Source organism: Ptychodera flava, chromosome 8 (genome assembly GCF_041260155.1).
Source record: "Ptychodera flava strain L36383 chromosome 8, AS_Pfla_20210202, whole genome shotgun sequence".
Classification (NCBI taxonomy): Eukaryota; Metazoa; Hemichordata; class Enteropneusta; family Ptychoderidae; genus Ptychodera; species Ptychodera flava.
In genome coordinates this window covers 12246611-12268377 of record NC_091935.1, presented here as the reverse complement: position 1 = coordinate 12268377, position 21767 = coordinate 12246611, and the positions used below count along the sequence as shown (strand labels likewise).

General features: G+C 37.6%; 1 protein-coding gene across 2 annotated transcripts in view; it reads right to left on the bottom strand.

The window, feature by feature from the left end:
• The window catches only part of LOC139138502 (ubiquitin carboxyl-terminal hydrolase 24-like), an 84231-nt gene that overhangs the window by 11176 nt on the left and 51288 nt on the right, over window positions 1–21767 (bottom strand). The window contains exons 26-48 of one of the 2 annotated variants that reach the window (XM_070706903.1): window positions 21298–21481; window positions 20293–20451; window positions 19575–19809; window positions 18775–18836; window positions 18073–18258; window positions 16892–17003; window positions 16067–16211; window positions 15160–15279; window positions 14625–14846; window positions 13068–13150; window positions 12698–12836; window positions 12192–12311; window positions 11444–11655; window positions 10644–10783; window positions 10012–10174; window positions 9105–9333; window positions 8495–8598; window positions 7549–7662; window positions 6571–6790; window positions 5287–5394; window positions 3523–3637; window positions 1911–2032; window positions 1282–1395 (exon numbers count right to left, since the gene is read on the bottom strand). In XM_070706903.1, the coding sequence (XP_070563004.1) occupies window positions 1282–1395; window positions 1911–2032; window positions 3523–3637; window positions 5287–5394; window positions 6571–6790; window positions 7549–7662; window positions 8495–8598; window positions 9105–9333; window positions 10012–10174; window positions 10644–10783; window positions 11444–11655; window positions 12192–12311; window positions 12698–12836; window positions 13068–13150; window positions 14625–14846; window positions 15160–15279; window positions 16067–16211; window positions 16892–17003; window positions 18073–18258; window positions 18775–18836; window positions 19575–19809; window positions 20293–20451; window positions 21298–21481 (3408 nt within the window). The remainder of the gene's footprint in view (window positions 1–1281; window positions 1396–1910; window positions 2033–3522; window positions 3638–5286; window positions 5395–6570; window positions 6791–7548; window positions 7663–8494; window positions 8599–9104; window positions 9334–10011; window positions 10175–10643; window positions 10784–11443; window positions 11656–12191; window positions 12312–12697; window positions 12837–13067; window positions 13151–14624; window positions 14847–15159; window positions 15280–16066; window positions 16212–16891; window positions 17004–18072; window positions 18259–18774; window positions 18837–19574; window positions 19810–20292; window positions 20452–21297; window positions 21482–21767) is intronic. The other variant, XM_070706904.1, reaches the window with a different exon arrangement.

The window sequence follows — 21767 nt, the reverse complement described above, 5'->3', positions numbered from 1 at the left end:
CTCCAATGACGTCCAAACCATTTTAAATCTATTTTGGCAATCGCTGTGAAGTCCTTGCTCACCATGTCTGTTCAGGATGAATTTTCAAAAGTCTAGGGATTACAAGTAACTAGACCATCAACATATGATGACACCACTCTTTGAAAAACTCTGGCTTCAACAGCTAGTAAAATACACCTAAAAATAATATTTTGATTCTTTGGATTTTATTTTGATCATGGAATTATCTACACCAACCATCAATAATGCCAGCAGGTCCTGGTAGTGAAATAGTTACAATATACAATTTGCCTCGCATGAGATACTCCCTAAGTCAACCTCACAAAATTGGATTGTTTCTGTAACTTTTGACATCCAAAACCATGACAACTGTATTTCATTACAGAATACTTGCTAACATCAAAAGTATGGCATAAGCACTGCATACAATATTTTGTATAAAGTGAACTTGAAGGGACAAAGTCACACTTTTTTTGAGCTTTTTCTGAGAATTTTGTTTGATATGAAAAGTAGTTTGTGTTGTTTGATTTCCTGAAACATGCTGAAATACTGGTCAACTGTGCGCAACCTCAACTCTGCTTGCAGCCAGACAGGATTAAACATTCAGTGAAACATTTTGCAGGCTGTATCAAAACATCAAGGTCTGTGCACCATTCTCACCTGCATAGCTGAACATACATTGTTACATAAAGACTGGCCTCCTGCAAGCTTTTGTCATGAAATATTAAATGGTCGTGCCTTTTCATATAGATAAGGATAGAAGCTTTCCCTTACATCATGGCGATATTTATTTGTGATGGGAAATTAAGTGGTAACCGGAAAAATCCATGTTGTCTAGAGATCAAAAACAAAACCATCTATTTGCATTCAGCAAAGGGGTAATTATTGACGCATTTGCAGTTATGTATCATTGTCATTTTGTACAATGAGTGACTTCATGCAAGTATTTCATGTTTTCTTGATGTAATAAAATAAAATGGCCAAAAAAAAGGGAGTAACTTTGTCCCTTTAAGTGCCCTAGATTTGAAAATATTCAGAGCTCATGACAGCTTTCTGGGAAATATGTAGGAGAAACAACCTATTGACTGCCACAAAATATCAGATAGAGAACATCCTTCTTTCTAAAATGCAAAGAAAAAATTTGAGGACTGGCATTTCCTTTAAACAAGGTCTCCCTTACCTCTTTCAAAAATAAGTTTGCTACAGCCTTATGTCCTCTATAGAAATAATGGACCTTTACACTTGCCAGCAGGGGGTTCAAAGGGTTGGCTTGGCTCTTACCTTGATCATCATGAGTACTGCGATAGAGAAACTTTCATTACAGAAAGAGCAATAGAGAAGGACATCTTCTATGGCTGTTGTTGATCCAGAGACTTCCCGACAGGCTAGAACAGCCTAGAAATAACAGAGATGTAAAGGCTGTTTGAGGGGGATTTGTGATAGATTGTTTTGAACTCATGGGCACTAGTGAAACAATATGTGGATAAATAGTGCTGTGACAAGAAGAGTAATGCTAGCGTGAGTATGAAAAATGGGGGCTGATTTGCAGCTTCTAAGAAAGTATTATCCAATTGGATAGCTGAATCTTACCCGTTATAAATGAACAATACAAATAGTCTCCCTAAGTTGCTGTGAATAGTAATAATTGACCAATCAGAGATAACCTACCGAGCACGCTGCACATCAGCAGAAAAATGGCAAAAATGACAAAGTGAGACCATTACGAAGAGAACATAACTAATTTACACAAAGTACAATAAAATAAGTATGTACGGGACATTTCCATTTCTTATATACAAATTTCATCATGACACATTGGAACACAAGTTTTGCTTTAATTTGATGAGATTCAACATTCAGAAAAAAACTTGTCACAAATACTAACTACTGAGGGGTTAGACCAAACTCACCTCCCGGACATATCTTATCGTGTCATGCTGGAATAACCGTATTTTCACCTCCATTGGTAACGGTATGAGGGTCTGAGGTTGCCTTATGCTATGTGGACTTTTGAAAGTGCATTCACCTGCATCTGTGGAATGTACAGAAAATTTCATTGCAGAGGATGCGCAGCCTGTCTATTGTAGATATATGTAGATATCCAAAGTTAATGATGATACGAATGACTGTACATCCAGTTCTGAAATTAAGGTAGTACGCACCTCGGGGACAGACATTCGGACTCTCAAACTTTTACGATTCTCTTCTGATACACCACATGTGGGGGTTCATTTTAAAGCTCTCGGTGAAAGAAAACTTTTCACCGGCTTAGTTTTTCGAAATTCGAAAATTATTATTTTTCTCCATAGAGTTAACATAGGGATGGCGGCCATTTTGAATTTTAAATATCGGTAAATCTTGGGTAATTTGTTTCTCCAGTACCAAAATTTGCATTGTGACCCCCCTATTTTTATTCTTGATTTTGAAAGAGAATGATTGAAAGATTCCTTGAGGAAAGTTAGAGCAAAAGTTTAAGTCTTCCACTTTCGAGGTGCATACTACATTAAGGTAGTATGCGCCTCAAGATTGAAAGACTTGAACTTTTGCTCAAACTTTCCTCATTGAAACTTTCAAACATTCTCTCACCAAATAATCAAGAATCAGGGGTCTTTGTGCAAAGTTTGGCATAAGAGAAACAAATTACCTAACATTTAAAGATATTTCAAATTCAAAATGGCCATTCTCCTTGTGCTAACACTATGGAGAAAATAAAATTTTCAATTTTCAGAAAACTATGACAGCGGAAACTATTTTTATTCCATGAGCTTTAAAATGAGCCCTCACATGTGGTAGATCAGGAAAGAATTGTAAAAATTTGACAGTCCGAATATCGGTCCCTCAGGCGCTATCTACCTTAACATGTGACGTTTTAAACATTGTGTGAATGTAGAGTTAGTTCAAATAGCTCACAAATTTTCAATTCTCTCGGTGTACTCATTGCTTGTGGCTGGTACCGTTATATCGATGGATGTTATTATAAAATGGTTACTTTTATCTTTTTCCTTTTATTAACTGATACATTTCATCCTCATAGGCAACTTGTACATGTAGGGTACAAATACAATTATGGCACCAGAGGTATTGAGTAGCTGGATCTCAAAGCGTCAATCTACACACAGCTACAGACAAACTCGCAAAGATGAAAATAAATAGAACAAAATATAAGACGTTGCATGCAATGAACACCTTCACAACCTGTTTTAGATGGATGATGTTAGAATCAAGGTTAGCATTGTATTAGTCCGTTATACAGTTTTGTTATGATTTGGAGGATTCAAAACTATGATGAAATCATCCTGTTGAACTTCTGAAGAGCAGTGGAACTGTGTGTTCAACAGTTGATTTTGAAAGACTGCAATTAGCGATGTGAAATGTACAATGGGTTCCTTCAACCCGTTGAAATGACAAGTACAAGTTTGTCTGTGGGAGAGTCTTGCATTTTTGTTTTCTGAGCTTGTTTGAGTAGCAAAGCCTCATATCAATGTTGGGCTGTGTGAGGAAGCCGTGTTGGGGTTACTGTACCTGTGGTCCTTTGGGATGAGATATCACAGTGTAAGACTAATATTGCAAGAGTGGAGTGTAAAAGCCCAAAGTCCCTGGTCTGTAACGACGTCCACCTCCTCCTCATTAAATCCTGCTTGAAATGGAAACAGGAAACAGTTACAACTATTAGCATTAACAGACAATTATCTGCTTTTCAGTTTAACCTGATGCAAGTGGAGTGACATACAGTCCTGCTCCAAAACCATACAGCATGAATGTGTGTGCTATGGTAATAGTCTTTCCCGTACATGCAGTAGGGCCATACTGGCTTTCATTTCTGTTTTTTTTCTGCGTAATCTACAAATGTATTACATGGCGTGCATTGCACTTATCCATTTATTTATTTAGTTCAAACCGAAATGTAGAGTCACCTATATAAACATGAAAATCCTGTATTTATTTTGGTTTTGATTCATTGCAAAGATTTTGAGCAAATGCCCAGACTTACGTACCACGCCATGTGATTTACGTTACGACTCTCATGATATGTATGGTAAAGAAATACATACAAGCAGTAATTTTGATGATGAGAATTTATTTAATTCTCTTCTGACCAAACTGAATTTGCTTAACGTCTCCTTTGTACTCTTCATATCTCAACAAATTTGAGAAATTGAAGTTGTAAACATGAGCAAATAACAAGTTTACTTCTTATATTTCACTGAAAATTGGGTGTTATTGAGGTAAAAGTAAACCTATTGCCCTTATGGCAGCAAAAGAACGAAGACTGACATGTTTGGATTTGCCTGTCAGTAGTTGTAAATGTCAATTGGAAAAATAGTGTGTTAGTCATCAATCGTAAAATTCTACAGGGAATACCAAAGTTGCTGTTTGTCCGGAAGAAACAAGTCTTGAAGCTTACAAACACCATTGTGGCGCAAGGCAATTAGTACGATGCAGTTAAAATGTCTAAATTGCATCCCTGAAGACACAGTCCGACTCCAAAGAGGTATTAACATTTTTGTGAAATCACCCATCACACATTTATACTTGTAGAAGTGAAATGACTGTATTCCTGTGTGCTAGAACATTTACTGCAACAACGTACTGTAGTGGCGATTTGCGGTCTTAGTGAATATCAGTTGAGAGCCAAGCCTGTTAAACATTAATGAAACACAGCGAAAAACCAATCAACATTAAATTTCAAATTGGTATGTACAAGTAAATGTACCAAAGGGAAAATTCTGTGCCGTTATTAAATTTTTCATCTAATTGAGGTTTTTTAGACTTGAATAGCCATGAAAATTAACCTTTTTGTGAAGTGAGTACAAACTTTGTGAAATCATGAGAGTCTTGACAACTAAGAAGATGGTCAACACCACCAGGGGCATTATTGACTGTGACGTCTTTCAAAAACTTTGCTGTTGGCCAACACAACACGTGTCAAGAACTATATTTCTGAGTTGTGTTCTGGCATGATTCACCCACTCAAGATACCAAAAGGGGCACACCGATACATGTGACACACAGTTCACGTGTATCGACGTACCCATTGTTGACAACTACACCGTCGGGTACACAGTACCTCGACATGTGACTTTCACAAGCTAATTGTCGCATATGACTCAGTGTTCCGCTGGAACCTGTACCATTGGGAATACAGTTCATTCACATCTCGTTTTCAGACAACCGATATATGAGGCACACCATAAAAAAAGATTTGTTCTGTAAACTACACAATGGCACATCAATAGCCATGACGCAATTACATTTCGATTTCCATCTCATTCTGTTCCGTCTTACCTCATGTGACATGTCCCTCCGGGATGTCACTGGCATTGGTCCAAGGAGAAACATCAAGAGACGCTGGAAAGCATTTCTTGCAAACAAATGCTGGCAAGCCTTCAAACCCTGTCATGGACATTGGAAAAAAGACATCAGCAGGAATATTTTGAAGATCTCAAATCATACCGTATACCCACTCAATCCATCACAAAATCTCACATTTCTGAGAAGTTGACTTACAAACCAAAATTCATAATTATCGCAAATCCTTTCAGAAATCACTTTCCAATTATTTGCAATTAATCAGCATTTGCTTACAATACAAGGACACTTAGAGGTTATGACGATTATTCAAGTACGAGAATAAAATTGGGTAAAAATTTAACACTACATATGCCAGTTGTCAGATGAAAATTTGCACAAACGCAAACACAATGGCCAGGGTAACACATCAAATGTTGAACCACAGTTCTACCTGAACAGCTATCCAAAAGGCCTATAAGCTAAATCTCTTAGTAATTTGATGGCATAGAAATATCTTGCAATTTTCTTTGATATTCATTCAAGTCTACCCTGGAGTGAGATAGCTTTCTCCTCCATTAAAACAACATTCATTCATGACAGACTGGGCTGACAGAGTTAAAGCTTTCACTTCACTTTAACCCTTTCACCACCATGGTTTGTCCCAAATCCATTGTTTTCTATGGTAAAGTTGGACCTGTATACGGGAACTGGGGGTGAAAGGGTTAAAGTTCCTGCCATCCTCATAAATTGTCATACTGCAAGGAATACTGAGAACAAAATGTCACCATGGAAGAAATTCTGTGCTTTGAATTCAAATGGATGACATCGACAAAGTGTTGTGTCTGTGAGGGTTTCAATCTGTATATCAACCATGTCCATCTCCTTGTCTCATATTCTACACGGGTGGCCATATTTGAGTAGAGAACTTATTTCTTATTTCTCAAATTCAGAGTTGCACATGCACTGCCTGTCCATCAAAGCTCCATTAGCAGTAGGTAATGATGTATTTTTTCATAATTTTTTTAAAATTTGAATTCTATACAAGAACATAACCTCGCATTTGAAGAACCACACAATGTGGGGGAGGGGCGATTACCAGAATAAATGTAGGTACTGTACTACTTTAAGTTTGGAAGTAAAATGAAAATAATGCAGGAGTTTTAACTGATGTGCCTTTAACCCTTTTCACCATAATAGTTTGATCCAAACCCATTGTTATCAATGCTGAGTGTGGACCTGTTTACATGAAATTGGGGATGAACAGGCCACTGTACTTACCATATGTACATACATATCCAGCAACCAGAAGTACTGTGTGCAAGTCTTGCAATTGTCTGGAACATCTTTCTCAAGCATTGCTACCAGTATCTCCACCAGATCGTCAAAGGTCTTCACCTGAGCGTTACCGCCATGGTTGAAAAACCACTTCAGGGTGCTTTCTAAAATCTTGCTGAAGGCCTCCCGGACCTCTTTGGTTGGACATTCTAAAAGGAATGGTCTGCAGAAAGACACATAGAAATTGCTGTTACTTTCAGTTTAACTGTTTCAGCACCGAAAGTTAGTACAATCCATGCAGTTTTCTGCAAAGTTGTACTGAGATAGGAATGTGTCTCAGCTGTAAGTCATTTCTTGCAATTTTCCAGCATACTAACATGACGGATCTCAGCTTGCAATCTATACTGTATACTAGACCTTCATGGTGGAAAATGGGCCAAAATTTGCAAATTTTTTGTGCAAGTTTTATAAGTAGATTTTAAATGCAAATTTTCTAAGCAAATTTTCTATGCAAATTTGAACAATTTAGATGAAATCAGAGCAAGATACAGCTGCCTTACAATTGATTTACCCAATTATGCTGATTTACCACAGCTGTGTGTTGGAACTTGAGAACAAAATTGGCAATTCACACACTAGCAACTGTAAGTTAAAGACAAGAAGTGCCCTATCATTGCATGATGTCTTCAAAAAGTGGTATGAAATGAATAGTCTTTGGCTCAGGGTTCATCAATTTTACCATCATGAGCCCCATCCCCTGGACACGGAACAAAATCACGATCGTGCTATCATGTATTATCATTGAAATATTCACATAATCACACAACACTTAAATGGCTAAGAATACTGCCAACCAGTATATTTTTATGTCTAACAGTGGATACTTCTGCCGACAAATGCTTTTGTCTTGCGGTTTGAGTGCCACACTTTCACATTACGGAAAAAGACAACTAAAAAATGACCCAGTTCTGGTCAACTTACTTGATGTATATACTGCCCTGTTTGCTTGCAATGTAATCGATTAGCCAGAAGCAAGCTTTCTTGCTCTGTGAGACGATAGTTTCAATAGTACTGCACCACTCACCAATCTCTAACCTGATAACAGAGCAAATTAGTTTGTAAGTGAGAGCAGCGTGACGTTCCTTGCACTTTGGAATGATGTCTTTATCAAGAAAGTGTCTTTCTTTTAAAATGAGCCCTAATACAACAAGATACCAATGTTTCATTTTGGTTTGAAAGTTTGAGTTGGAATCTGCATTGTCATTTGTTACGATGTCATAGCAATGTGTGCAATTCCAATAGAACTCTATGTTAAAAGGACCTCTATAAACTCAACACCTCTCCAAATGAAAAATCTTCACATTCCCTAAATGGTTCAGTTTAGACAGGTTTTATTGTATTATGTACCATATTATGGACCGTATGTATGTATATATGTATGTATGTATGTATGTATGTATGTATGTATGTATGTATGTATGTATATATGTATGTATGAGTACATGGTATGAACGTATGTAGATACATGTATGTATGTATGAACGTATGTAGAGATATGTATGTATGTACGTATGTAGATACATGTATGTATGTATGCATGTATGTATGTATGTATGTATGTACGTCTGAATGTATATACGTATGTATGTACGTAAATATGTATGCATGTTTGTTTATGGGCATTAAATATTCTTGCATGCACATGTATATATATATATACATGTATATGACATCTGTACAATGCAATGCTTCTATGTGTTTTGTCAACTCTTTCATCTTTTTTGCCTGTCTGAGATAGTCTCAGGGAACCAAAGATCATGTTATATACTGTATATACATGTACATGTAAAATTGCAGATGTGCTTCTGTGTTTTTTCAACTCTCAGAAATCATTCCTAATCAGGGACAAGCCAAGCTGTGAAGTTACCTGAGTTTCTTCTTTGTCCTGAAGTAAGTATTAAACAAAAATTGTACCGCTATCCTGAGACTGGTGACTTCCACCTCGTCAAAATGACTCAAATGTTTGTTCCTCTGAAAGAAAGAAAGAAAGAATGAAAGTAAAATGTTCATTTTATTTCTGCCAACTCAAGTAGTGAGTGCAGTAAGTTTATTCAAAACTGGTGACCAGTATTGAAGTACAGGGTGCAGCTATGTATGAAGTGAAGTTTACAGGTATACATCTAGGTACCTACAGAGTCAGTTGCAATTTCACTGATAAGTGTCTTTCTCTGTTTTACATGTAAAATATATGTTTTACAGGCTCACTTGAATTCAATCTTCTAAAAGATGATATGATGGTTCCTTGAAAGAGTTAGTTGCAATGAGAAATTTCATCAAGAGGTATGGTGTTTTTGTCTGTTTTAAAAGTTTTATAGGCCCACTTAAATTGCATCTTCTGAAAAATTATCAAATGATCATACCATATCAATTATGACAATAATAATATCTTAAGGCATTCTCCCAAGGACATTCCATTTTAAAGTAAAAATCAACTGCTTTGAGATGAGATGTAAGCTGCATTTCAAGATGAGACTTACAGAGTTGCAAGAGACCAACTGCCGGACAAACTTGAAATATTCCACATTATGAACGCCTTTGTTTTTGACAAAACGTAGATTCTCATCCCTGATTTCCTGCTGGATGCTGGCCGGCATCTGATCCAGGAATATGCCCCTCTTCTCCCCCTTCCTGACCAATGCCGTCAGCATGGACAAGCCATCGGAATCATGCCGGGGTGATGACTCTGGTGAACTGTGTTCCGATACACTGAAATGTAAATGTGTAAATATCACACACCTTATTTTCTGCAACAGGTCTCTACCTGGACTTCATGAATATTAATTTTTGTGAAACAACGTGATTCCTTGCAAGACACTGCCACTTGCGGAAAAATATTCCACAACTATTGAGCTATTCATTAATATCAATCTTGTTCATAACTTTAATCTTGGCTCTGACACGTACCATAGTTAACAACAAAACATATAGACTGCATATGGATGAATACAAAGTTGTTGCTATAACTATCTTCTATGGTTCCATCCAGCTAGCTTGACTTTGAATCCATCAGATTTTGACATCAAGCATTGCGACATCTTCTGCACTTTTTTGAACAAACATAATTCAGTTGAGTGCCATTGGATTTGTGAATGTATAAGATTTCAAGGCACTAAAAACAGGTTCAATAATGCTTCATCGACAAAAAAATGAGTCAATATCACTATGAAAATGCATGTGTTCTGCTTGTGAGTCACATATGTTTTCATGTCCTAACTACTATATCTGAGAATCATCAATGTACATTTTATGATACTCATTTCATGAGAAAGATTTGTCAACAACAAAAATCACATACAGGACAACTTCAAAACTAACATATCTTTTCTGTGAAGATCACAGGGTATGGCAAAATGCTACACTGGAAAAACAATTTGGACCACTCACACTTGTATATCGCCCTCACTGTCGTGTTTGAGTAGGGCTGCTCTGGTAGCTCTAGAGGGCGGTCTTTTCAATGATGGCTCAGGCGTTCTGGTACCCTCGGTCTTCTCATAGAACAGCATGTAGCCATTCCAATACCTCTGTCTGGTTTCTGGATATGATGATGCTGCGGTATAAAGTACAGAAGAAGAAAGTAAATCATCGGAAACATGTCAATGCAAGTAGAGGTTTCCAATGGATATGATTCAAAAGATAATCTTTCATACCATCTGGAGACTTCAACACAGAGTGATAGAGAAATGAATAGGTAGTTTGTTGGTGATGTATTTGTAGTTCTGGCTAGATGAGGCCTGTATTCAATCTACACAAAGATACATGTATCATTTGACTTTTTTGTTTTGATTAGTTCAGCAATAGCATCTGTCACAAATTGCACACCCAAAAGTTCAGGCCAGTGATGAAATAAAAATAACACATACAGTAAGAGAAGTCTCTATCACAGTAAACGCAACCACAGCATTTCTTTGGCACATTACTTGCGTTCACACAAACCATACACAAATTTGTTTTCATACTTTCACAGACCGTGACAATCCGGGACAGAACATTGTCAGGACAAGTAGTAAGACACTTACACTGATCATACACTTTAGCTCTGTACGTGCCGCCGAAGCACTCCGCTTCCACCGAGCCGTCATTCATGTCGAACTCTTCAACTATGGTGTCGTTGAACTTGAACCACTTGCCCTTGGTCGGGTTGGTGATGGATGTACCCCTGGACGGGACGGAAGATTGAACTCAGGATGAACTCTCGCATGAAAGGGAGGTTTGAATCCCTTGCGACGCATTCAGATATCTCTACACAGCTCTCAATGCTGCAATTTGCATCTTGAGAAACAAGTGATCATTTCTTACACAGTACTACAGCATACTATAATCATTGAGCGGGAACTGTAAAATGTTCAATGCAACACTATTATATGTTGTTTGTACCTTGCAACCTTCATGTATGTCCAATATTTATGACTGTAATAAACTTGTTCCTCAGTACTTTCTGTTGACATTTGGTGGTGAGTGTTACATACGGTATATACATAGGCAATTTGTAAAACTCTTTTATGGAGAATGGAGGAATGTAAGACTTGAAGGAAAACTATGTTCCTCAAAGGCAGGACCTAAGTTTCCAGTTTTGATATGCGGGATATTTTCTCTGGGATTTAATTCACCAGATTCACCTACCAGCTAAAATGGCATGGCTAGATCCCTCAGTAAAATTAAATTGCATCATCACCTTTTCTTAAGGGGTCTGATGTGTAACCCTGACCTCAACGTGACTCCTTAAGTTTCTAACATTTAGTGTCATTTGTGGTATTCATGAACTAGTTTGAAAATCTTGCCGTTGTTTGTGAGCGCACACAATAGAATTAAAACCAACCTTCTGTCTTTGATGAAGGAGTAGTAATGGCCAGCGTTGGCCTGTCCACTGTGTACAACCACACCCACAAGCTGATACAGCTCATCGTAGTTTGAACTGCGAAAACTCTTATTGCATTTCTCTTCCACCTCGTTGTTGTTCTCCACGTTCTCAGCGTCTCTCTTGGCGACGCCCTCCACCGTGTACGGCTCCATGTCCAGTAACCATGGGAACTATGAACAGTGGCAGAGGAGGAGAATGAAAATTAGCAATGGGGAGTTGACAGAGAAAATGGATATACCACAGGCTGTAAATGCACTGGCCCTTGGAACGAAACAGTGTTGTACAATATTCAGTGAAAATTACATGTACATTTGTATAATGGCAAGGTTTATAACACCTTGAATCTCGTCACACAAGACCTAACCACTGAGGTACTGATAATAGCCATTATTTTCATATTTCAAATATTCTGAAAAAGCACTAGTGCAGTGATAGGGTGTGCCTTGCAAAACAGATGGTTCATACAGTTTCTGTGATTGGTGAGAAGGGTGGGGAAGAAAGGTTTGAATTCCTATCAAATTCACTCTGTATCTATTTGCTTTTACCATTCAGTACGGCCGATCTATTAATTGTCACTCCTGCTTTTTGCCTACTTTTGAATATTGCACATCATAAAAAAATACAGCGATGTAAGTTCAAGGTGATGAAAATGGTCTACTGATTTCTGAAGTGAAAGTGATGGGGGAGTCAAGATGGGAGTGGCTACCTGGAAATAGTCATCAAACTTGAGTGCCCTGTTAGCTTCCCAGTCATAGCCAAACCTCTTCAGCTGGATCACCAACACAGGCGGTAATGTTTTGATGCATAGTCTCTTGATGGTGTTTCTCTGTTGAAACAAGAACGGGGGGTAATTCATGAAAACTGGGCAAAAATATGCATTAAAGGGCTACACAAAACTAGAGTCGGTGTGTATCTTTGTAAATAAGATGAAAATGGGTCATCATCACCATTGAAGTGTTGCAAAGTTTAGTAAGTATGGCAGTTGATGAAATATCATGACTGCTGATCCGTATGCAGCTTCAGAAAACATTCTGTGTTGAAAACTGGCCTTCGTCCATCAGCTTTTTTTTCATGTAGGAGATTCAACACAGATGACAATTCTGACAAACCGCGGCAAAGATACGATGTATTCTGGTTCATGCACAGACTGAATGGTGACATTTTTGCAGCAAAACACATCATCTTGATTGCATTTCATTTTTGAATTCTCACCTTCTCTCCGCACTTTTCACAAAAGTAGGCATTGTCTCCTTCAAGGATTTCTCCCCTGACAAACTGCTCCAAGGAACTCTCAAGGTTGTGGCTTTTCACTGTCAAGTTCAAAGCAAAGAATGCTTCTTCCCTCTCATACCTAATAGATCAACAACAGATGACCAAATTACTACCATACTTACAGTAAAAACATTTCATGAAGCTGAATTTTTACTTTTTAAAATTATCCTGACATGTAATATAAGCAGCTGAAAAACCATTCTATCATTTTTCATCATAAAATGTATCATGTACCCGGAACAAAATACACTGAGGACCATGCGACACACTACTTAATGAAAAGTTAAGACAAAAGTTCCATCAATCTTACCTGTGAGGGCAGTCTTTACAAATTTTTTGATCAGAAAATATGCCTTGAAATTTTGGTTTGAAAAGTTCTTTGTGGTTTTGCTTCTGAAAAGGAAAAAGGGGAGACAATCTAAAATTTTGGAAGTTAAAGACAGCATGCATTGTCAAAAGTACTGCGTGACAACCTTCACGCGATGTGATTACTTTTCACCAACATTCGGCTTGAATATACCCTCTGACTATAAGACCCCACTCGAGTATAAGACCCCCCCCACTTTTGGAGGATTTTAGAAAATGCTATACATCCGTGTATAAGACCCCTCCCTAGTTTAGTTCAAAAAGCCATTAAATAACAACTCAAAAATTGACGATACTATGACATCAACGATCACTAATACAAAGTTGTTGCTGACTGGCCATCTAAAGATTTAGAAGAGCCTGAACATGCATATTTAACGACGGCTGATGTTGCTGATTGCCCATTGACACTTTCAAGGTCGTTTGGCCTTTGTTTGAGCCTATTGAAAAGCTGTGATGGAGATACTATTTGTTAGGCAGGGTGTGTAAGCATGAGCATAGTGCTGTAAATTATTTAGTGGTTAAAATTTCCTTTAAGACCTAGGAAAATCATTAAAGATGCTAAAATGATGTGACATTGACATTTGTTTACTGGAACGGCAGGCAAATCTAAATTTTATCCTTGTACTTTTCTTTCTATATCATTCCGTTGTTAACCTTCTGCGACCCCTGCTCAATATAATAGAATAGTCTACAGTGACCGCCATATTGCTTTGCTGCATGCTGCAAGCTGATCCACGATGTATGTGTTAACATTTCATGCACAGGTTTACTGTTTGTAGCTAACAATTTTTCGCCTTGGATCATGAATTCTTACCATTGACAACCATGAATTTCATTGCCATATCATTATTTTACTCGACACAGACCTTAGCTTGAAAGAAAGGTAGGTTATTTTTACGTACAGCAAATGCATGTTTTGTATATGCCATTGTTATACTGCATGATGCCAATCCCGTGAATATATGATTGACTTTTGAACTGTCTACGTCTTTCAAGAATTGTTTCAAAGTTTTGTTTCACCTCACAAGTCATTTGATCAGACAGAGATTGTTTGAACAGTTGAAATTTTAACAGCGATTAAAAAACAACAAGTCAGTTAGGTTGGGAAGTCATCGATAGATCGCTGTGTTTTATCTATGAAGGAACGGTTGCCATTTACATGTATTTTCAACTTTGTGTAGTCTCGAGAATAATTTGTCAGATGTTGCTCATATAAGTAAGCTTTAGTACGTTCTGCCAAAAAATGTGTGAAAGTCTCGAGTAATGCTGAATTGGCGTTAACAAATTAGCATAAATTAGCAGTGTTAGTTCAAAACAGGAGATGGCTCGATTATAAGACCCCCTGATAATTACAACCATTTCATGTTGCTGACCCCGGGTCTTAGAATCGGAGGAATATGGTACACAAGTTTTGTGGTAGATATCATGGGAAAGAAAGGAGCTGCAGAAGTGATACCAAATGCAAATGAAAACTAAATTGCAGTAGATGATAAATTACCTTTAAGTACTCATCTAACTGATCAGTCAGGTCTGTGAAGAATTCAAATGCATCTTGTTGCTCTCTGACATTCACAGGCTGGCCCCACAACTTGAAGCACTTCCAAAATTTTTCTGGCACATGGTACTGAAGTTTGCTTTCCCTAAGATGGCCAAACACCCTCTGGATTTGGTAGAAAACACTCTCCTCTGGATTTTCTGGCACTGCACAGCTCAATAGCTCCTGTGGCCGAGTGTAAAAACACGATCCTAAACACATGGTCTTGTTTATGCATGATGTGTAAACAAATGATTCTGACCAATAAGAGGTGTGTTAATTGATCATGTGACTAAGTTGACCAATCAATACATGGAAATGTAATTGCATGACAGTCTTTGACCAATCAGCACAACAGTATTCTAAATTTAAATATTACTGTTAAAAATCTGTTCGTGCAGTGAACTTTTTGGTGGTTATATACCAGTTTCTAAGCAGATCTAACACTAATTAAATTAAAATGCAAAACAAATGAACAAAGAAAGTGAGTTTTCATTACCTCTGCAAGTCCCGGTGTCATGAACAACTGTTGAATGACAGAATTCATGTAACACGTAGCACCTGCATTCCTGAGACCAACAAAGTGATGGTACGGTCTCCCCGCAACTGGAGGTAAATACTGAGGGACAGCAAACAAGGAAAATGTAACGTTGTTAGTAAATTATTTTCTCTCTCTTTGCAGCAACGTTACTCAGATCCAGAAAATATAGAGAAATTTGTGTGAAAAGAGAGATATCTGCAAATGAATGAAAGTTTCGTTGCACAACATTCGAAACCCATTTGGGAATACTAGAAATACATGATTTTATGAAACTGGTTGCAGTGTTTATACAGGCTTAATAGTGCGACGCAACTGAAGGATGTAATCTACCCCATAAAAATGGTTTCGTCCACAGTTCTATCCTGTTTGGCAAACACTAATGAAAGCTACAATGATATTCTTTACTTTCTGATTGTCATGATGATGTATTGATACACAGTGTATTGACCATCAATTCACATATTATTTTTCATTCAAGATACTTATAAGTAAGAGTGGGTGTTATCTGCAACATTACATGCCTGAGAAACTACATATTCCCGATAGGCTGAAGTAAGTTTGAACGACAAATTTAGTTTATTGTCTGTCAGTATATGAGATTTTGATGTGGCCTAGAGTCCATTTGTCATTGTTCACTGAAAAAACTGACTTCAATTTGAACACTTTTAGAAAGAAAGGAAAGCTCAAAACAGTCCTGTCTTGCCGTCGCACACACCCAAGTCATCATTTTTAAACACTTGCAATGCCCAAAGATGAATGCATCCACACAAAACTCACACTTAACACATGTGTCTTTTGAAAAAATACAACACTTTGTAATTTTTTGCCATAAAATCTGTAGGTGTCGAGATATACGTGTACCTACTTCCCATTCTTTAGCAGACGACGGGTCCGGCTGATGATGCATAGTTAGTAACTGATCTGAAATATCTTGTAAATTTTCTAAGCATCCATTGGCAAGCACTACAAGAATTTCAAATGCTGCGATACGAGACTCTACAGTGGAACATCTGCAAGACACAACATAATATACAACATCAATTTGGTACCATTAATCCCCTGGGAACTCTTGGAACTCCGCTGTTCTGAGTGGTACGGTTGTACTTTTCACTAGCTGAAGAAAAGCATCTAGAGATACATGTTGGATTAAGAACTTAAGCCCCAGTTTTTTTAAGCCCCAGTATTTTCTTCAAACCAACTCCAATCTTAACTTGATACATAATGTTGATCAGAGCTTTAGTACCTGAACATTGGACTCCCCTGAAAAAAAAATCAGCTTTCATCAAAGAGAACTTTTTGGGGGGTCAGAACCAATCTCTAGACACTGCCCTTAATAGACCTTCCACCCCTACTACCTTGTGACATTGGCAATGTACAGTCGAACCATACACAACAAATGGTGGTTCAAAACTAGTGTTCCCTTCAGCAAAGTTGGACCGCCACATTCAGAAATGGGGATGGAAGGGTGACCAAAGATGTGGGATTAGAAAGTGACCACTGAACATTTGAAACTACAATTTTACCCTGTGTGTATTTCTTGCTCTAATGAAAAGTATAATCCTTTTTTTCTCACAAAATATTCAAATTTAAGTCATGCAGGATGTGTCTCTATCAAATATCAGAAATTTCAAAAGCAAAAATGACAGTATAAGAATGGGTGCTCTTTTCCAAAATGTCAACATGAACTTACTTTGGTACAAAATCCAGTGTAGATGTTGGTTTTTCATTCCCTGAGCCAACAAGAATAAGTTTGGAAGCCGGAAAAAGAAACTCATTCAGCAGATTATAAAGCAAAGGTTTACCTGCAATAAAAAATTCAAACACATCAAGAAATCAATCAGCGTGAAAATATGGAAAAGCTTTCATGAATTTTGCTTAGGGCAAGAAAAATCTTACAAATAGTGCAGTCACATGGGATTTATTCAGTTATGGGAGAATGACTGGCAATGTGCAGTGTCTCGGAGCTTGTAGTTTTATACTGGTTGGCTGAATATATTTCCTGGATATCACTGACATTAATGACTTATCTCCAAACAGCCAATCAGCTACACAACAGCCTTACCATCAGACTCCTTTAAGTTGCTATAAATAACCCATCAATCAGCTACAACCTTCTGAGCAGCTGCACATTGGCTGTAGAACGACAGGATGAACTTTTGAATGGGATTGAATTTGTTGTCTACGCATATCATAGCACTGATATATGTCAAACCAAATGTCATAATGACAATCATATCCTAAGCTAAATTTATTTCAGCCACTGACTCATTTCATGTATGTAAACGCATTTATTACATGCCACTTATATTGAATGTTGCGTGTTCAATAGGATATCCAATGGTACCTTGTTGATGGTGTTGAAGGCCTCATGTCATCATCTGACTGAATGTGAACTGAAACTGTTTTCAATTTGACAATTTCCAGATTTAAGATGGATCAAATTACATGTTTTAAACAGGATATATTGTTTTTACACAATTATGCATTAAAAATTAATAAACCGCATAAATTATATCAATACCACGTTCAATGATAAAAATCGTTCTAGATTTTTGACAGATGTTCATCTAACAAGGAAATAAAGTGCATCATTTTCACATATAAGTAACCAAAAAATGAGTAGAGAAAACTCTGTAATAGAGGCATGTAATAAAAAGAACTAAGACAAAGGGCTATGTACCCCCGAGGCAAGAGGTCACTTGCCCTCCTGACATTGGGCAATTGTCACCTACCCTCAGGCCCATAGTCTCTTGATTGGCTGTAATACGGTATTCAACTCATACTTTCTAGATGTTGTTCTGTGATGTCATCGTCTATGACCTGATGTAAGATGAAGTATAAGAGACAGATTCCAAACACTCCATTACTTACTAAATTTCTTTTTATCGATTCCGTCACATGTAAATAATGTATTCAACAGCCTAAGATGACCGGTCAGGATAATTTCATCCGTCTCGATGTTCTCGTACTGTTCCGACGGATCAAAATTGTCCAGCCAAGCAGTTTCATCCTCCAACATGGAGGAACAATTAATCTGTAATGTCTTCTGGTCAGCATCTGCAGAGAGAGCCATGACACATTATTTGTCAATCTTCAACAAGCAGACATACAACACTGTTTAACAGCTTGGAGTTGTTCAGTACAGCTGTCGCCCACGGGAAATTTTTTAAACCTGATATCTTGCTACAGAACCTCTTTAAACTGTGCAGCAGTTGCAAGTACAACACACTGCAAGCTAATATAACGTATATAATATTCCAAAGTATTGAGTCAATTCTACACAGATATATCAAAATCTACTTACATTTTGATAGTAAAATTTGATTTCATGACCCAGAATGATGTTGATTCTATTTCCTATAGACAATATGTCTCCTTTTTCCAACAAGATCATTCAACAATTAGCTGTCCATTATTTTTATTTTAATTTTCTTTTAATACAAAACTGGATATTTCTTGTTCTTTGTATTGCATTCTTAGGATCAAACTCATTACCCTGTAACATACTGTTGAACCATTGCTTCTTTAATTAACATTCACATGTCTCTGCGTATAAAGTCAGACATAACTTACTTGAAAGACTATGAAGAAGTCTGCATCGAAGATCAAAGTACTGGGAACACTGACCGAGAAGCCTGATGAGATAGAAAAGGAATTCTGTTGACTTTATAGTGGCAACATTTTCATAGTATTTCTTGCAGGAATTAGTCACAATGCAATGAATGTAATTTTTGAATCTGTATGAACAAAATTTAACTAAAAAATTGTGATTCTGTACCAATGTTGAAACCACAAAGGCACATAACACAAATTTGTGAAAGAAGACAGTTCTCAGTGTTTTTGCTGAAGTTACGGTAAAGGATTTTAAAACTCCTCAAAAATTCCACTTGCCCCCTGATAGGATTGCATTGGTAAGTGGAAGGGAGCCCCCTGTAACAGGACTGAGGAACCTTGGTAAAATTTACAAGGATATAATTCTTTTACTGGTTCCATAATGCAATGTGCACAAGGGTATGAAATGCGTATGCTACGCATAGAACTTTTTAGCCATAGGGTAAACGCATGGTATGTTACTTATAGAACCCTATAGCAGATTACTTTTTGACCTCTATTTTTGTCGCCGATAGCTAGAATATACACAGGACATTATTTGGCTTGCAAAATTGTGTCACTCTTGCATAACAATCCCGTTGTACAACAAAAATCAGTATGTTTTCATTGTTTTGAGTGTATATATGGTGTTTAATGTAGCCAAAGCAATGCATTGTCGGATAACTGGGAAAAGGTCTATTTACCTTTACGCAAAACACTGGTTCTGAATAAAAACTTTTGAAAAAGATGGAAAAGAAAACGGCATTAACTATAAAGCCTACCTTTTGCTTGTACCTCTGACATTGGAACTAGCAGTCCACAGAGGTACTGCAGCCTTGAGTAAAACCTGCAGAAGGAAAAACCTGGGCTTCTGTATCTCTGTGGCCGACTTCCTGACCTGGGTATGGCTGAGGGTATCAAACTGTTCAAGCGCTGCATTTCTCACATCACAGTGAGGAGATCCTAGTAGAATATCTATGATGAAGTCATTTACACAGGGCAGGGTATAGAAGGAACCTGTAGGATAGAAATGATACAATTATGAATCTCTGTGGAAATTTTCAAGCATACTGTCCTACGCAACACAAAGCATTAACAGAACATTTACCTTGCTTCACCACGATTCAAAGTATGCAGGTTTGACAATGGTTGAGGAAAGAAAAGGCTTGTACCAGCAATGGAGTGTGAAGGGCAAGTTAGCTTGAAATCAGAGAAACTGACTGATTCAGTGCCATTGACAGCTTTATAGTGATGATTCTCAATGTGATAGAATGAGTTCATTTCATATATGAATACATTTGAAATTGACAAAAGGCTGTTGATGTGCATGTACCTGTACCAAATGTTTTGTTCACGCCTACATGCTGTTGAAGAAATGGCAATTCAGTATTGATAAAAAAGATGAGAAGACTGCACCAGAGCTTGATCACAGCATCCTATCAGCAGCGAGACAGACCTGTCCCGAGTGTTAGAAAAGCACTAGTGAACAAATATGCATACCTAGGAGATCTGTTCGGAGTTGTAGACACCTGACCAACAATTCCAGCGCTTCTCTGGCTATTCTAGAGTCTTTATTGGACACAGATTGTTGTATTGCACACACACCGGGAAATAGAGACTGGATCTCACTCTGGTCACTGCATGTACTTCCTGTACTCCCTGCAAAACAAAAATGTAAAGGATAAATATCACACTTAAGTTTTGAAGGACATCAACGGCCTGGTACATTTACCTACTGAAGCAACTCTATCGACCTATAACTGAAACTACTTGAACGTGTGGTGTGCATCTACAGGTTGACTCTGTTAACCCCTGTTTCTTTGTGTAGAGTTCCACACTCACCGCTGGCTACAGTAGACTTGGGCCGAACCATCTCTGAGAAAAGGTTGAGTCTTATAGTGCACAATCTGAGGTTAATCAATATACACTGCTGATATGAAGTCATTATCATGAGATTTGCATACTTAACCTGTTCACCCCATTTCCAAGTGAACAGGTCCACAACAATCTATGATAGCATTGGGCTTTGGTCAAACCATGGTGGTGAAAGGGTTAAGAAGATAGAATGTGCATCGGGGATGGATCTATGCAGACTTTTGAACTTTTACACTACTTTTTTTTGGGGGGGGGGGTCACTTTGAAGCTTACGCAGTGAATAAAGTTTTCACTGGCTTAGATTTTGTAAAATCAAAAATAATTTAACTTTTTTCCGATGAAGTTCATGCAGGGATTGTCGCCATTTTGAATTTGAAATGTTCACATACATTGGGTAATTTGTTTCTCTTGTACCATATTTTGCATGGTGACCCCTGATTTTTATTCTTGATTTCAAAAAGGAATGATGTGCCATTGGGAAAGTTTGAGCAAAAGTTCATTATAAGTCTTTCAATTTTGATCCACATACTCTCTTACACAATGACCAACTTCGCATAGATAAACACCAGACCTATTTGGTCTTGCATCATGCATAAGATGCCGTGTTCGGTAGAAATGAATGACTCTCACCTGTACTGCTATGTCGACTTCTCCTCTCCCCTATTGTGAACGTGTTTGCTGCGTACACTGCACCCTCCTTGAGGAGACCCATGGGTTGTGATGAACTTGCAAGGTGAATCCGACCTGCAGCCGCAGCCCAGGTCAGTCTCATGAAAGACGTGATTGTAGCGGTGAAGTCTGACACAGACATGGTCTAGTCGAAAAGAAAGCACTTCCCGTCATAAACAACACAAAACAACAATATTGAAAAACAAGAAGGCAAGCCTGTAGTTTATTTTGCAAAGCAATTCAATTATAAATTTGTGATAAACTGTATGGGGACTGTTTGTATATTTTGGTTTCCACCTAAACAATTTTGACCAAAGGATACCAGCAGAGACAAGAGTCAATATAAATCATACATGTATCATATGTTTCTAATACAATGCAGCATGTACTTGAGATAGTTTCAACAGTTTCAAAATTTCAGATCTTCTTCT